Below are 16997 nucleotides of genomic sequence, written 5' to 3'. Positions count from 1 at the left end.
GTGTGTGTGTGTGTGTGTGTGTGTGTGTGTGTGTGTGTGTGTGTGTGTGTGTGTGTGTGTGTGTGTGTGTGTGTGTGTGTGTGTGTGTGTGTGTGTCAAAAACAAGATACAGGATTTCATCAACTTTATTTCAACCAGTTAGTCTAAACATTACATCACCCATTGTACTGCAAACAATACCTTTTTTTTCTTCCTATTTTTAAAAATATTCATTTCAATTAACTGTAAATGACTTATTCCTCTTGAGTGTTTGTATGGCTTTGGCTAGGATAACGTTTCATCTGATTTGGTTGATTGAACGCCTGTGGCACAGGGCTTTAATTCATATTTGTGCATGTTAATTAGGAAGTCAGAGGTTAAAGGCGATCTTAATATTTATTAATTCAGTGTTAAGCTATGCCATCACCGACCAAACATAGTGAAAAGGGAACTGTTCTATAAATGTGCAGCATTAAATCTGTTCTAAGTTTGTGCTTGGTGCGAGAATAACAACTGTAGTTGAAAAGCTACATTCAGTTACCATGATAACACTATAATACAGCTCCAACTCCACATGTCTGAGAACACTGGACGATCTAAAAACAAGTTATACTGCATGTCAATATATCTACAGTACCTTCATGTTAAACACTGAACACATGACAAAACACATCATCAAGATTATCTTTAGATGCAATGGAATCAAACAAATTAATGTTCCAACATTTAATGCACAATCATTTCAAACTCAATTTTAGCACTGAACATGTCTTTGAAATTTCCAGTTTGAATGTAGCATGAATAGTCAAAGATTTGTTAAATACTGTTTGTGTGTTTGAGACTCGAACTTCATGATTTTAATACTGAGAGTGACGCATCTAGCAGCCAAGAATGTAATATGTCACAGTAAAATAGCTTCAGGTGGAACAAGATGGAAACCTTTTGGATAGAAGCTGTCTAGTAGTGCAGCACAGAATCTGCACAGTAGTAAGAAAGGAACGCCATCAGACTGCTGAGGCTCCATCGTGACGCATCTGCTTTAACAGGACACATCTCTCCCTTTCATGGTGACAAACGTGGAAACAAAGCTGCAGGCTTTGATCTGGGAGATTCCACATTCCTCTGATTCACTGGACTGAGATCAAAACCACTGTCATTCTTGCCTTGAAAACAAATTACTTTGAGGATATTCTCCCACAGGAACTAAATATAAACAGAAATGTTCAATACCACCAAGTGGAAAATCTTGGGAATCATTAAAAGTGACAAAACTGCCATTTAACCTAAAATGTGTCAGTGTGTTATAACAATGCTCTTAGATTCTGTCTATAGTTACAGAAGAACTAAAAGTCATGATTGAGTTGTTGAATGTCTGTGGGATTGATTTGGGATTAGTGAAAATCATGATCAATCACGTTTTTGTCAACAGGTTTACCAGGAATATATTCTTGTTGTGTTTAAATGTCATCTAATTAAGAAGAGAATACAACCGCATGGTCAAATCCCATGCTGCGTTTATGATCAGTGATTTGTTCATTTGTTTGGCAAGCAGAATCACAAGTAATGATAAACACTGATTATTAAGACATCAAATAGCACCGTGTTGGCCCACCAGTGGCTGTTATCATCAAAATATCACATTTCATAGGGCGGAGACCTGGAAAATAGTTTTCAGATTAATGATCAGTAGCCGAGAAAGCCTCAGTTCTGAACGTCAATACTACATTTGGCAAAATTCACTCACTGAGGTTAAGAACGCTGTGAGGAGCGGGAGGTTGAAATCGTTGGAAGTAGAGATTTGGCAAAGGCATGAACTGCTGATAATCTGATTTGCTCAGTTGTTGCGTAGATGAAGAATAAACTGCCATCAGGTGGGAGATGATGAAATGTTTTGGCACTGAAAACTTTTAAAAAATACTGCACAAAAAAATAAAATCCACTTGAACACGCCTACACAGGCCACTATAATTTTCATGACAAACATTATTTTCATCTGGCCCAGTACGATAAAATTTTCTCTATCAGTTACAATAAAATCAACAAATACATTACAAAGAGACTGAGAGAGGGATTCCTCTGATATCCATCTGAAGAGAGTGAATGAGGTGATGCAGACTTAACTTTGGCACACTGAATGAGGAGGGCCGGCACGTGGGCGAGGTGTGAGCCTGCTGCGGTGTGTGTGTGTTTGTGTGCGAGTGTGTGTGTGAGTTATGGCAGTGTTTGGGTGAGGGGGCTGCGCGCTCATAGCCCTTTGTTGAAGTAGACCCTCTCCACTCCGGGGTTGCTGGCACGGATTTTCTCCTGCAGCTCCGGTTCCAGGGAGTTTACTGACATAGAGCTGCATGGAGGGAAACGCAGGGGTGTGTGAGTCAAACATGGAGCGACTCATGCAAAGCAGCGACATTGAAGCAGGTGATATTTTCCTTTTTCTTACCTCTTCTGAGGGAACAACGCGCAGCAGATTGGGGTGGCAAACACCAGGCTGAAAAACAAGCAGAGCAGCAGGCTAATGATTTAAGAGCTTCCTCCTCTGATGTCAACAAGGCATCTCAAGCTACAAGGATCGTGTTTAACTCTCATCAACTGCCATGGGACAATACGAGCAGATAGATAGATGGATAGGAATCGATAAGTTGAGTATTGTACACAAAACCTTTGAGCCCAAACATTCCCAGGCGGTCGTCTGCTCTTCCAGCTTTGCTGCTTCTTAGTTCAATTTGCCATGAATGTATGAAAATAGGTTTACATTTTAAAAGAATAGTAAACAGTTTATCAGGTGGAGCATCTACAGTATTCTCTGCCAACTCACCAGAATCCCACCAGGGTGACTTGAATGGGAGCGCTCATCCATGGGAATCTCTGGAAAGAGCAAGCAGGGAAAAGAAAGATAAATGAGGGCCACAAGAGCAGCGACTGTGTCTTTGCGATTCATTCATCTGACACGTGAACGCCAACAGGCAGAGAGCAGGAGCGTCTATGCCCTCCCACCACTTAGTTTGAAATCAAGCACAGGACAAAGGTGACAGTGAGGAAGTTGCTGCAGTGAATGTTGCGTCACATGCTCACCTTCAGAAAAGCCTTCTTTTCCAAATGGTTCATTAAAAATGGAGGGATGGCTGAAGAGAGACAAACAATCAATATGTTTTCACCTCAAAATGATCGCTTAACAATTTAATTACAACCTCTACTAAGGCTGTTAAGGCTATTTGGCGTAGTGATTCATACCCATTCCTGGAGAGGCCATGAGGATTCTGGAGACCACGACCTGAGAGATGGCTTGCTGCGCGGCTTTTGTCGACTCTCCTAACCTGTTGTCATTCTCATCTGTTACAGGAATGCCGTGTTTAAGCTCTCTGGAAAAGAGCGAGAAAAGCACCAAAGCATGAGTGAAAGTGAAAGTAATGAGGCAAACTGAGGACTTCTTCTGTGTTCCTGAATGTGCAGGTTTACCTTTGTCTCATCAGTGGGATGTTGATGCAGTTAGCAGCAGCTACGGCGGCGAATGGGACGAACCGTCCAAACAGGGGCGAGACGTGCTGCAGGGGGGAGTGAGAGGAGTCAGAACATCACTTGTTTCTGCTCTATTCTAGCAATGGAACCTCTCTCAGTGGTTCTCAATCCTGTGCCTGGATCATCTGAACAAGGTGTGCTTATTCGCCACCTCGATCAGCTGATTTACAGTAAGTAATCAGGTGTGAGTAGAGCAGGGAGGGATGGAAAATACGCAGGATTGAGAACCACTGCATGAGGCCATTAGACCACTTGCTACATAATGTTAAGATTGTACATAGTTTACACTTTTCTTCCATTTAATTAAGATGTTTTACATAAAATTACCACGAAAGCAGGCAGGATAACATGCTGATGACATTTGATATTCACAAATCCTAACTTCAGGTCAGCACACCCATGCAGCTGGAGTCACAACATGAATGAGATGAAGAACGGGGGTTAGATGAACGGATACCTTTGTTAGTGCATTTAGTCCTAGAGCGGTAACGACCGCGCCTGTGGTCGCCGACACATAAGCTGTGCCAAGCTGACTGCAAATAGAAAAATCAACGGTCACATGGGGCTGTCCACACCGTAAAAGGGTTTATATGTGCTAATGTGACAGTGTGTCCGATTACCTGACTGTGATGGGAGCGTCGCCACTCCGGTTGGTGTAATTCACTATCGCGTTGAAAGACTGATTGATCCACTGCCAGAACAGGACTGCTGGGGTTGTCCTGCAGCGAACACAGCGGTGTGAGTCCAGTGTGGAAGCAAAGCTTTGACTCCTGCTCAACACCATGACACTTATCTGTTATCCCCGAGGTCCCTGTCTGGTCTGCAGTCTGCGTACCAGACTGCTAATCTGGACTCATTTGTGCATCGCAAATAAGTCAAACACAATTCAACGTACTCTTTATATAATTCTATTTAATGGACTGTTTCAACTCAACGGTTCTTCGTTATTTTCTGGCCTTTCTGGACTAAAATACATCCCTGTGTTCAAGAAGTTCTCCTGCTTCTCGCGGTTCAATCCGTTTTCAGATTGCAGTTTCGGTTCTTGTGTGAGAGCCAGTTGACATGTGTTTTTCAGGCATTTTTTGCCTTCAGACTGACTTAGGTGTGTTGTCTCTGCTTAATTGGCTGCACCTGTTGTTTACAAACAATCAGAGGATTTCGAACTGCTTGGAACTTCTTCATTCTTTCAGGTATAGAAACCATTTCTGTATTGATTCTTTCAGGCACCTTTAAAGTATATGGCGGGAACATTTCAGCAATTGCAGGCTTAGCACATCTACAGGAGGATTCTATTTAGTATGTTGCTGTGCATCAGTAGCAGTATGAATGTGATTTGTAGCAGTAATGTAGCTCAGACTGAGTCACAGTTTCATAACACAATACTGAAAACAGCAGCATTTACAGCCAAACACTCACTGGTAGAACGTCATCATGCATCCAGTGATGGTCATGTTCATGGGAACCTGAGCTGACATGCGGCCGATCAGGATCATCTTCTCTCCGGTGTCAGGATGGAAAGCCGAGTCAAAAATGTATTTGGCTCTCCACAGCTCATCCTCGGTCAATCCAGGGGACACAACGCCTTTTCTGGGATACAGCGACGATTTAAAGTCATTATTATGTAGCGTTTTATATATCCAGTTATTGGTGAATGTGAATGGAAGGTGTCTTACTTGTAATCTGTAATGATTCTGTGTGCATGTGTGAGTTGATCGTTGGAGAGCAGGATGTTTCTGGGGTCTGTGACAGTGAAGAAGTGTTTGGCACGGCCCATAAATGTGCTCTGGTCCCACCGAGGCTCCTTGATGTTTATGGAGGTGGATAGCTCTTCTGCCATGTTTATCTGTAACACACATATATACACAGAAAACTGTTCAAACTGAATCAAAATCTCCTCTTTAAGAAGCTGCAGACGCGAGACGAAAAAAAACAACAAAAAAACAATGCTCCTCTCTCCACTGCCATGCTGCTAATTCAGCATAATGTTGCTATGGAGATGGCTGACCTGACACAAGGGTTGTGAAGCGCTAAATTGCTAAGCCCCATTATAGGCACCAACCAACCAACCCCCCCAAACTGTGGCTGAAAGGCAGCAGAGGAGCGACAAAGCCTGCGTGCGCCTGTATGGACAAACGCTGCATTATGTGCATCAATACACTGCTCAGGGTAACATGGTGCAGGGAGCAAAGCATCATGGGTCTGCGCTGCATGACTGTGTGGATTCAAACAATCAAACCAGGATTGTGTTTCATAATATGCAACAAAATCAGAATGAGGGCACTGTCGACAGCAGCAGCAGCAGCAGGAGCGTTGTGGATGTGCATGCCAGCTCATTGTTCCCAGAGAAAAACAGCCTGGGAGCGTGATGTAACCCAGCCTGATCTGGTTTTTTAACCATTTCTGCTGCACACTCAGAGCAGATCAAGCACGGCCTCCCTCCCCCAGGGCTGTGTGCTGAGAGCAGCAGTGTTTGTCAACCTTGCACCGGCCTGCAGGATGATGAAACTCCCTCTGTAGTTGCACCAAAGATGGCTGCTGGTTTGACAGCACACAGAATGGGGGCTGATGTGGATTGCAGGAGGTGCTGTCTCTTTAAATTTAATTAAACTGCATGAGGTTCTCACGAGATAGAAACACACACCCTCACTCCTCCTCTTCCTCTTCTCCTTTCTTGGTAAGTAAATCAGTGTATTTTTAGAGTGCGGCTCCTGAATCTACTCTGGAGTTTTATTGCACTGTTCGATTTTTGATCCGAGCTGAACTTTGGACAACCAGGCCTTTGATCCCGAGCCTCCTCAAGCTGCTTCTGCCCTCCCTCTCAGCCAATCAATGCCGAGCCTGCGTGGCTACACATTAACCTGCAGATCAAAACAACTCCCCACAACCGACACCATTCATTTATATAAACTCATCTGATCAGGCAAATGCGTTTTTCCTGCGCATCCATGACACTTTTCCAGGGGAGCGCTTTGAATTGTGTGACCGTGTAGGATGCTGTCTGGATGGATACACCGTGATTGCTCAGCCCGTCATGGAGCAGACCGGTCAGATCTGGACTTTGCCATTGGTACGGAACGCGTCTCTGCGTGTTGATTGGCGCAATCCGCACTAATGATCGTCAATTTCAAACGCGCAATCAAGCAAAAACATCTGTCCAGCGCATTTACGCACCAGCTGTGCTCCAAATTCAACTAGTAGCCCGATAACGTCCTGCCACATCCACGGATCCAGCGGCCCGAACGCGCCTGAGGACACTTTACAGATGTAGGACACTAAATGATGCGCGTTTGTCTTTATGTGTCCTTTTGTGAGGACAGGGACAAATGATGTAACAAGAAGGCTACTTACTGCACTGGGAGCTCCGGCGGTCCGCAGAGGTGAATCTCCAAGCCAGCTAATTTAGCACCCAGCAGCGTCAAGTACGCTTGCATGTACACACGCATCCCCGAGGACAAGCGCTCACCAAAATAAAAGTCCTGCATTAAAAACTGCGGTGTTCGCGTTTTACTAACTCGTCAATAATGAATAGAATATGTTATGTTGGGGGTTTTCTTGGTTTACGAAAATAAACGTGAGGTAAAATCGTAACAGAGTTTGGTCTCAGTTCATACTGGCGATGGGGTGTTTTATTTTGAAAGTGAGCTGGGGGTTACATCCCCTAAAGTTTTCGTATTTCCGCTGCTTTATTAACACGCTGTAAATTATTAATAGCTGATAAAACTTTGGCGGATTATCACTTTCACATAGACAATCAACTGAGTGTCTGATTATGAATTGTACCTTCCAGAGGTGCAAAGATCGCTGGTTTATGTAAGGTATAGAATCAGTGAACAGGCCAGACTGGGCACCAGCTCAGGGTCAGAGCCTGATGCTTGATGCTGACGACTGTAATCCTGTTCCGATGGCCCAGCAGTTGAAAGGTTCGATCGTTTAGATTGGCAACCAAGCCCAGGAATGTGCTTTATGACTGCCTGGGCCATTATTTTGAAGATACATCGCATCTTTAACATTGATTAGTGTAGTGATAGGATAAAGCCCCAGCAACTCCATTTCTCCTCATGCAATGTTTCATTAATTATTTATGATCACGTTTACTTTAATTTTCACTGTAAATCCTCGGTTTAATCATTGTTCAGTTGGCTTTAAATGGGTATAGGCCAATGTGGACACTTTGGCCCACTGTCTCACAATCTGCCTATGGTTCCAAAAATATTTATTAATATTTTTAACTCGCCGGTTCTTCGTTATTTTCTGGCCTTTCTGGACCATAATTCATCCCTACATTCAGGAAGTTCTCCTGCTTCTTACGGTTCAATCCGTTTTCAGATAGCAGTTTCGGTTCTTGCATGAGAGCCAGTTGTTGCACATGTGGTGTTCAGGCATTTTTTTTTTGGCTTAATCAGGTCTGTGTCTCTGCTTAATTGGCTGTACCTGTTGTTTACAAACAATCGACAGCTTCAAAGGATTTCAAACTGCTTGTAACTTCTTCATACATTTCAGGTACAGAAACCATTTCTTCAGGCCTGCAGGCTTCATTCTTTCAGGCACTTCTTCAGTATTTGGCAAAACATTTCAGCAATTGTAATGAATGTAGTGATAGGTTCAAGCCCCAGCATCAAAGAACAGAATTAAACAAAAATTGTCCAACATCCTGCATATTCTGATTTATAAAGACAATGTCATTAGTTAGGGTTGTTTGTCTCCATCTAGTGGCGTTTGTTCAGACTTCAAGACTTGTTGGAAAAACTCAAAATACAAAAAAAAAAAAATCCGTACAAAAATAAATGACGAAGCAACTTTAATCTTTATTAATATACTGTAGCTGTGGCTGCAAAACATTGTTATTTTGACAACTCATATCATTTGTATCAGTATTGCCTCAATAAATATTACACTTATTCCCATGAGACAGCAGAGCAAAGACAGTGACTTCCACTAAAACAGAGTATAAAAAGAATGTAGTCTGTCAGTGCCGTGTGATAAAAATCAAATACAAAAGTGCAAAGAGAACAAACTCATTTCTTACGTCTAACCCTACCATGATAACGTCACAAACTAAACCGCCGCGCTTCAGTTACAAAAAGAAAAAGAGATTCACATTAGATTTACTGCAGTCTTTGATTTGAGGCCATGCCAAGTGAACAATGCAGCTAATATATTGTATATGGCAACACAGTCTGGTCATCGTTAACACCCTAACACAAAGGTTACTTACATTTAAGCATTTTTTCAGCATTAAGTCATTCGTTACTGATACTTTCCTGACAAACCAGCAGGTATTTTGACTGTATTGTTGGTAGTAGCAATCATTTTATCAATAAAAACGTCATGCAGAGAGGAAAAAGTTAAAAGGATGGTGGTGGCTGATGTGTGATAGTTTCCATTTCATAGCGGTTATGGCACACTTCTTTTTTTTTTGGTCCATGGGGTAAATGGATGCTTCTCTTGTCAAGCCTCTGCCTAGCCTGTTGCCATTCTCGCCCTTCTTCTCCCTTCTGCACGGCTTGAGTGTTGGGGATCTTTACAGGAAGTAGTCGGGCGTGCGCCGGGTCACATGGGGCTCTCCTCGGCGCGGAGCAGGGTCAAATTGTAGGCTAAAACAAAAAAAACACACACACTCCTCCTCATCAAACTGCATTTTGACTGAATGAGCAGATAGCAGAGAGATCTTAAAATATACTTACAAGGAGTATTTCAATGTGTCATCAAGCTCCATGATGGCGGCTTGGTTTCCACAACGATAACAATAATTTGGTGCACTGAAGATGGTGACTACATTACGGTCGTGGCACCAGTTGTAACCCTGAGACAACAAACTGAGTGTTAACTTCCCTGCATCAGCTGTGTGTGCGATACAGTACCTCAATGTACAACACAGTTACTGGACCATACAAGGTGAGAGAGAGAGAGAGAGAGTACCTCCATCACCAGCTGGTGCGCTCTTGAGACCAGAGTGAGGCCATTTGCATGGTTGAAGGTCTCCGAAATGTCTTGACCGAAGGTGTAGCCGGCACCACGGGGGGAGATGCCCCAGCCCCCGCGGTCATCTGGATCTGACCACAACAAGTCGCACATTGGACCCTGAAACACGGGGAGAAACAGAAATGCTGGTCTTGGAGCTAATTGTATCTACTAAATGGACAGAATATGGGCTTATGCAGTGTGTGGTTGTTCTGGAATCCTTGCCGATGTGTCAAAATCAAAGCAAGTCAGCATCCTTAAGCTATGAAAGATCAACATGGCCTGGGTCTACCTCATGAGGAACCTCCTGTAAGCGATCCAGCGCTCTGATGTGTTCCAGCGTGTCTATTGAAGGAGACAATCCTCCATGGAGGCAGAAAATCTGAAATTACAACGCACATGTAAATGAGTGTCCCCAGTGACCTCTGCACTTTGACCCCATGTACCTGGACGCAGTTATCTCACCTGGTTATCTACCAGCGCAGTGAGGGGCAGATAGTCAAACAGATCTGTGAAGTACTTCCAAACGTTTGCGTTCCCATATTTCCTCAGACACTCGTCGTAGAAGCCGTACACCTGTGTGATCTGTCTGCTCTCGTGGTTCCCTCGGAGAATTGTTATTCTCTCCCGAAACCTTACCTGAAGACAAAACAAAGAGTAAGGACAGCCATCAACACGCCCCGTCCACCTACTGCACAAACACACATTAACTTTGTACCTTCAGAGACACCAGGAGTGAGACGGTCTCCACTGAATAATAGCCCCTGTCCACGTAATCCCCCATGAAGAGGTAGTTTGTGTCTGGAGACTTCCCCCCGATCTTGAACAGCTCCATCAGGTCGTGGAACTGTCCATGGACATCTCCGCACACGGTCACGGGGCATCTCACCTCCTGTACGTTGGACTCTTTTGTCAGGATCTCCTTGGCCTTTAAACGAAGGATCAGGATGAGATTGGAGGAGACTAATAAACGGGTATCACAGAATATGAAGTAAGGAGACAGTAACACGGTGTATCTGTGTCCTACTGTGTGGACTATGGGGTGACATAACAGATGATTATGTGATGTGAGTGTGTCGGTGCTCTCCAGAAGTGAAGAGGTACCGGGGAGTGGGCGTAGCTAGTGAAAACACTCACAAGCGTCCAACCTCCATCTTCTTGGGAAGTATTTTCCTAACGGTTACATGAAACTAGCAGGGGCCACGCATGCACGTCTAAGCCCGGAGACGCAGAGGGGGACATGCGGCTTCAACAACCCGCTAGCATCACAGGCAGCTAATGACGGTGAACCGAGAGCTAGCTTAGGCTCGACTCGCTGCCTCCCTCCCCTCCCTCCCTGCGCAAACCTCACCTTCTCACACAGGCATTTCACTTGGTTCTCCGAGAGCTGCTTGCACTCGTTCAGCTGCTCTATCCAGCCGTCCAGCTCCTTGGTGAATGTCTTGTCGTCCATGCCTGCTGTGCCGTCCGCTGGCGAGCCTGGACAGCGCTTAGAAACCCCCGGGGAAGCTCTCGCTGGTTCTGGTGGTGGCCAGGATGCGGTGCGTGCGTCCTCGCGGGCTCTCGTCTGTCTCTCTGGTCATTCGCACGCAGGCAGCGCGAGTGTAAGGGGGGGTTTGCGTGAGTGCGTGCGAGAGTGCGTGTCCGCGCGCGCACGCCTCGATGTGTTGATTGTGTACGTGTGAAAATGAATGCGTCAACGTCTCGCGCGCTTCGGGGGGCTAAGGTGCTGTTCTGATATGATACAGGACATTTCGGCGGGTACATGGTGGCACCGCTGACAGAGATTAAGCCCGCTAAAAACTGTTATTCATATTTACGTCATAGCGTCTATAAGGCGGATTTTTTATTGTTTCGCTAATTTTTGCTGATTATTTCAATATTTTCCGTTTTAATATGAAGTCGAACTTTAATGCCATTGTGTAGTTAGTACCTTTCTTGTAAAGTATAAATGTCGTTAAAGGGGGATGGTCTGCCCCCTGCTGGATTAACCAGGGAATAGTCAGGAGCACATTGATTATGGCAGAAAGAAATCCCAACTTTCTTAACTCCTATCATCTATAACTGCGGCCCTAAAATAGATAATTAAACTAAAGCACGCAGATACATTTAGTATTCTGATTCAATTGGTGTCAAACGTGAACATTAACCCTCTAGAACCATATACTTCACGTCATCTTGTCTAGTAAACACATTGATTTTAGTGTCCCGAGCAGTCGCTTATAATCCCAGTTCCGATGTCAACAAATGAAAGTGAAGCCACAAAAGCAGTGCAATCTTTCGTAAACGGAAAGGGTACAAGCATTACAACAAAACAACAAAATTGTAACGGCTTGAACGTCACTAAGAACTACATTACCCACAACACCACGCTGCGGTATCAAATGCACATGCGCAGTAGTGACTTCTACTCTGGACAGCTGTAGGAGAAAATGGCAGCACACATGCTAGGACAACAGGTAAGACATTCAATGATTTTTGTTTGATTTCGTCTTCAGAAATCGTGCGCGGGTGAACATTTCATGCAGAAAATGCACTTAACGTGTAATCTACATTTTGGCGATAATGAGAGTTACGCTAAATACGCAGGAAATGCGCACGAGGCGTTGCACTTGAATGACTGCTAACGTGTTAGCTTAGCGGCTTGCCGTCGTGAACGTCATTGGCACAACGCGTTTAAACTGTCAGTCCGATGCTTTAACTTCATTCTGGATTAAATCAAACACATTTTCTCCAACAGGTCCGCCAGTTCAGCTCGTCTGTGATCAGGCCAGCATCTAAACTGATCCGAGTAAGTCATGTTTAATCACGGAACACAAAGTCCTGTGTTCGGTCTGCATCAGAATGGATCCAAATCTGTGTCTGGAGGTTGTTTGACCCTGTGTTGTTGTCTGCAGCCTCCCATCCAGGTCTATGGAGTGGAAGGCCGCTATGCCACCGCTCTGTTCTCAGCAGCCAGCAAGCAGAACAAACTGGACCAGGTTGAGCAGGAGCTGGTCAAAGTGTCTGTAAGTACAAATAGTTTGACTTACTTGTGTAGAAAGGTCAGTGTGTCATGATGAAGGTCACTGTGATTGCATAACAGTGATGCATAATGATAGTTTAAATGGGCCATGGTCAAATGTATGTAGAAATAGTTTTAATGCTGAAGCTTGTGACCTTCTACACATTTGATATATCATTTTCTGTATAAATATCATTGCAACAACCCCAATATAAGTAAATCTAAAAAAGTATATAAAGAAATGGTTTGGCGGTGAAGACCTTGAGGGGTCTGCACAGAGCCTTGACCGGAAGTCTGCCCTTGACCATATTAAAGGTGACTTATTGTCGTTATGTTCAGGTGCCATGTCATTTATAAACTTCTGGTCTTGTGTCGTCCAGACCTTTCTTGCTTTCAGGTCATAAGTTGACTTTGCCGTCTTTTCCTTCAGACAATGATCAAGGACCCAAAGATCGCCGGTGTGGTCCTGAATCCCCATGTGAAGCGCAGCATCAAACAGCAGGCCTTCACTGAAGCTCTGACCATGGCTAAAGCTTCTCCCATCACCATCAACCTCATCAGTGAGTCGTCATCCACCGATAAGGGCGATAAAGCTTCTTTCAGCCGCTTCATGCATCATTAAGTAGGCTGCATTTTTAGGGACATTTGTCTACACTAATGTAATCATCGCTGTGGTTACAGAAGGAAAGTAATGATTTAAAAATACATTTATGGTTCTGTGAGTGTGGAAAAAAAAAAAGTTTTGTGTCTGAATCAGTCGTATGAATTTTGATCTTCGATTCAGATGAAGTTTTTTATTATTTCTGCGACTATCCCAACATGCCGATTTGAGTCTTATACTGCCATTAATTTTGTCCAACTTGTCCCAAGTTCTCCTAAATGACCACAGATTGAATATCTTAGACATTCCCTTTGTAATGAAGTGGTGCTGTTTAAGGCCTATGTGACCTCATAACACGTTCAGACAGAATTCCAGCTCATTGTTATGTTCAGGACTTCTCCAGCCTTCACCCAGGGATCATCTGTGGAGTCTGAGTCTGTCTGACTTACGCCTTTTCCACTCTAACAGTTTCATTGGCCCAATATTTAATAATATTTTGCAGAATTAAGGATTGTGAAGTTGTTCATGCAAAAAAATTACTGAAGTTGACATTTGCTTTGATTTGTACATTGTTTTCTTTGCTCTGTAGGTGTTTTGTCTGACAATGGCCGTTTACCTATAACTGGTGATGTCATTACTGCGTTTGGTAAGATGATGAGTGCACACCGTGGGGAGGTCATCTGCTCCGTCACTACAGCTCAGGTACATACAGTTGGACTGACAATTGATGACCTCATATCAGCAGTGTCTTAATACACACCAGCTAATGTTGCATTGTCCTCTTCAGCCACTAGATGCAGCTAATCTGGCCGACCTGAAAGTGGCTCTGAAGGGCTTCCTGCAGAAGGGCGAGACCATCAAGCTGGAGACAAAGGTACGATCACACACACCTGCTCCCACTACGAATACAGCTGACGGCTTTTCTAATAGATTTGTTAGTAATCTGTTGTTCCACCTGTACCTCCTCCACAGTCTGACCCTGCCATCCTGGGCGGCATGATCGTCAACATCGGGGACAAATATGTGGACATGTCCACAAAGACAAAGATCCAGAAGCTGACCAAGCTCATCAGAGATAGCTAAGTCCTGTGGACTTACGAAGACCATCCGGATAAATGCTTATAAATGTACATTGCAACCTGTTCTAGCACTGCAACTGCTCCAAATCCAGTGTCTATGGTCAAGTTCATATTATGTATTAAAAATCCTGAAAATAAGCAAATGTCCTTGTGTTGTCATTGAGACCGAATGGAGGCAGAAGTGTTTTCCTGTTAAATGTAAGCAATCGTTGTTTACTCATATGAATTCATCGAGTTGGAGAGAAGAATGTTAGTTATTTAGGATGATGATTATGGAGGCCATTGCCTTTCCGTTAGGTCTGTGTTTTGTTCACAACGCTGCTGATCGGCCCAGTTTCCTTGTAGCTGTGTGTTGTGTTGTGCGCATGCGCGATCGGCGCATCCTGTTTTATTAATTTTTTTCCCCCTGACGAAAATGGCTGCCTCTCATCAAAACCTCTGCTGAACGGATTTAATAAGCAAAAGAAACCGAGAACAAAGCGGTGCACAGGGCGCTGATGGCGAGCGGGGTGTAGGCTTTGCAGCGCGTCTCAAACATGTTGAGGCTGTCATAGCACGAACATGTCTGCGGCTCCAGTTTAACCCTCACCTGCCCACGATACGCCGACAAATGAGGTACGAACTGTTCATTTACTTTGTTTAAATAATCGCGCAATTATTGTATACTAGTCATATGAATGTGGTGCATGTCGGGTTTCTTTGCCAACGACTACAACTGCCTCGGTTTACCTCGACATCTGTAATGTGTGTTACAACGCTGCAAGGCCTGTTTGTCCCACACAAAGTAAGATGGTAAAAATGCTCCATAGAGGTGTGTGTGTGTGTGTTTGTGTGTATGAGCACACGTGGTTTCGTTTCTGCTACCTAACATTTTGATTTTGCTTTTGTTTTCTTTGCACTCAGACAGAAAATGATGCATCAAGTGAGCAGCAGCAGCAGCAGCAGTGATTACTGCATAAGTGCCCTGACAGATGACTGTCACCCGGGCAGCCACTTTGACTTATGCAGCACACAATCAAGCAAGTTCTACGCCTCCCCTACAAACTCTGCTTTGCAGCTGTCCCTGGCTGGTCTGCCTCCTTTGCCACAGGGCATTCACAAATCCATGGCATGTCAAATGCAAGCGTCCCAGAACGACTTCCAACCCCAGCCGGTGAGAATCAGGGGCGGTGAGGCTCCGGGGCCCGATGGCTCCAAGAATAAAAAGGGCATGGTGAAGTCAGGTCGGCGAGGGCGGCCATCAGGGACCACAAAGTCGGCCGGTTACCGCACAAGTACTGGACGCCCACTTGGGACCACGAGAGCGGCTGGGTTCAAAACCAGCCCCGGAAGGCCCCTCGGCACCACCAAAGCAGCAGGGTACAAAGTCAGCCCCGGCAGGCCCCCCGGCAGCATTAAGAGTCTAGCTCGGCTCAAAAAGCTGGAGTTCGGTTGCGATAACACCAAGAAACTGGACTTTAGTAACTGCATCGGCTCCAAGAAACTGGACTTCTCCAGTTGTGACGTCCCACATTTTCCTTACGCCCTAATGGAGAAAAGAGACCTCTGTGAGCCCAGCGGCAAAGTGGATCCAAACGAATAATCCTCCAGCTCTGAACACATCTGCGTGCATGAAGAAGAGGATGCAGAATAAAACGTCAAAGTGCGGGATGAAAGAAAATGGCTGAATCTATTTTCATGCCACAACCTTTGACACCATCCTCATAATAAAAGGCTGATTGACTCCTACATAGAAAGTATGTTATTCCTGTCTGACAGAGGTGCATGCATAATGAATTAACCAGTAAAAATGAACTAGGTAAAGAAGTCTGTGCATCTGTGTTTGTTTCAGGACTTCTTGCTCCCTTTGTGTTTCTGTTTCCACATAACAGCGTCTCTCTCCAGGTCCTTGACACATTTTTTTTTTTTTATAATTACAACAATTCCTTTTTTCCAGAGAGAACATGTGACCTTTGTGCTTTTGTTGTTTTTTTGTATTGTCCAGTGCAATATGTGTTTCAATTTATACTATTATCCTGTTTCATACCTAGAATGAAAAAACTGCAATACATTTTGTAATCTGCTCGATCTGGGAAATACTCGATGCACATTATCATTTTGAAAACAGTATTTGTTATTTTTACACTTTGTAAATTATTTGAATATGTATTGTTATAACCTTTTTGTCCTCAAACACAAGCAAGTAAACCCACGCTGACGTTTATGTTATTATGGTGTTTATTAGGAAAAAAAATAACTTCAATTACCAGTAAAAAATAAAAAGAATCTTCGTGGATTATGTAATAAATACAAATGTGTTAATGTGGAACCAAAATAAAGAAATGGTCTTTACCAAACCATTTCCTCTCTGTCACCTTAGTGTGTAATTCCCCCTGTGGACGCTAGAGGCCGCATATCCCCAGACAATAGCAATCAACTTGTTTTAACACCTTTATTTGCAGGGCTTTAATTAAAATGATCCCTTCCACGCTTCGTGCTCCCACTTTGCCTTCGTGTCCTTACACGATGTGATGGCGGCATCGAATTAAAAAGCCCAAACAAAGCCCGTGTTGTGCTGCCATAAGCGCCAGGCAGCTGATCCAGTGTGGGGCTGTGCTCAGCAAGTACCCACTCGCGTTTATCTGGTGTTTCCACTGAGATTAGAGGAGAAATACACACATTTAGACATGTGAGGCAATATTGTCTGTAAAGAGGTAAGTTCCTCTGCTGTCAAGTCGACGTAGAAGGCTGGATGCTCTTTGTTTGATCTTTACGGACCGGCCCACTGCAGCGACTCTATTGTGCTGCCCGTGTGTGTGTATGTGTGCGTGTGTGTGTGCGCGTCAGTGGATCTATTCCGGATCCATGTTTGTGTAACCTG

The 16997-nt window shown here is 44.2% G+C and overlaps 4 protein-coding genes across 4 annotated transcripts; 2 read left to right on the top strand and 2 right to left on the bottom strand.

The window, feature by feature from the left end:
* Positions 1-2095: 2095 nt before the first annotated feature.
* Positions 2096-7065, bottom strand: sfxn1 (sideroflexin 1). The gene is made up of 11 exons (XM_076164973.1): positions 6841-7065; positions 5166-5335; positions 4909-5079; positions 4113-4211; positions 3950-4025; positions 3433-3518; positions 3208-3335; positions 3049-3098; positions 2792-2841; positions 2417-2464; positions 2096-2320 (listed from the first exon to the last, which is right to left on the bottom strand). The coding sequence occupies exons 2-11, from the start codon at positions 5327-5329 to the stop codon at positions 2224-2226; spliced, it is 969 nt and encodes a 322-aa protein (XP_076021088.1). The 5' UTR covers positions 5330-5335; positions 6841-7065; the 3' UTR covers positions 2096-2223.
* A 1224-nt stretch (positions 7066-8289) lies between these two features.
* LOC143011923 (serine/threonine-protein phosphatase 2A catalytic subunit alpha isoform-like) lies at positions 8290-11142 on the bottom strand. Its single transcript, XM_076164946.1, has 7 exons — positions 10805-11142; positions 10172-10381; positions 9919-10092; positions 9746-9835; positions 9412-9573; positions 9177-9295; positions 8290-9086 (listed from the first exon to the last, which is right to left on the bottom strand). The coding sequence occupies exons 1-7, from the start codon at positions 10904-10906 to the stop codon at positions 9014-9016; spliced, it is 930 nt and encodes a 309-aa protein (XP_076021061.1). The 5' UTR covers positions 10907-11142; the 3' UTR covers positions 8290-9013.
* A 686-nt stretch (positions 11143-11828) lies between these two features.
* On the top strand, positions 11829-14280 carry atp5po (ATP synthase peripheral stalk subunit OSCP). The gene is made up of 7 exons (XM_076164948.1): positions 11829-11912; positions 12194-12244; positions 12351-12461; positions 12888-13017; positions 13648-13760; positions 13846-13932; positions 14031-14280. Exons 1-7 carry the CDS (start codon positions 11886-11888, stop codon positions 14139-14141), a joined length of 630 nt encoding a protein of 209 aa, XP_076021063.1. The 5' UTR covers positions 11829-11885; the 3' UTR covers positions 14142-14280.
* A 256-nt stretch (positions 14281-14536) lies between these two features.
* LOC143011924 (UPF0461 protein C5orf24 homolog) lies at positions 14537-16458 on the top strand. The gene is made up of 2 exons (XM_076164947.1): positions 14537-14752; positions 15041-16458. Exons 1-2 carry the CDS (start codon positions 14748-14750, stop codon positions 15717-15719), a joined length of 684 nt encoding a protein of 227 aa, XP_076021062.1. The 5' UTR covers positions 14537-14747; the 3' UTR covers positions 15720-16458.
* Positions 16459-16997: the final 539 nt, after the last annotated feature.

The sequence above is a fragment of the Genypterus blacodes genome, unplaced genomic scaffold (genome assembly GCF_046128005.1).
Source record: "Genypterus blacodes isolate CSIRO-AG114 ecotype Tasmania unplaced genomic scaffold, CSIRO-AGI_Gbla_v1 ptg000139l_1, whole genome shotgun sequence".
NCBI lineage: Eukaryota > Metazoa > Chordata > Actinopteri > Ophidiiformes > Ophidiidae > Genypterus > Genypterus blacodes.
This window is presented reverse-complemented; position numbering and strand designations above follow the sequence as displayed.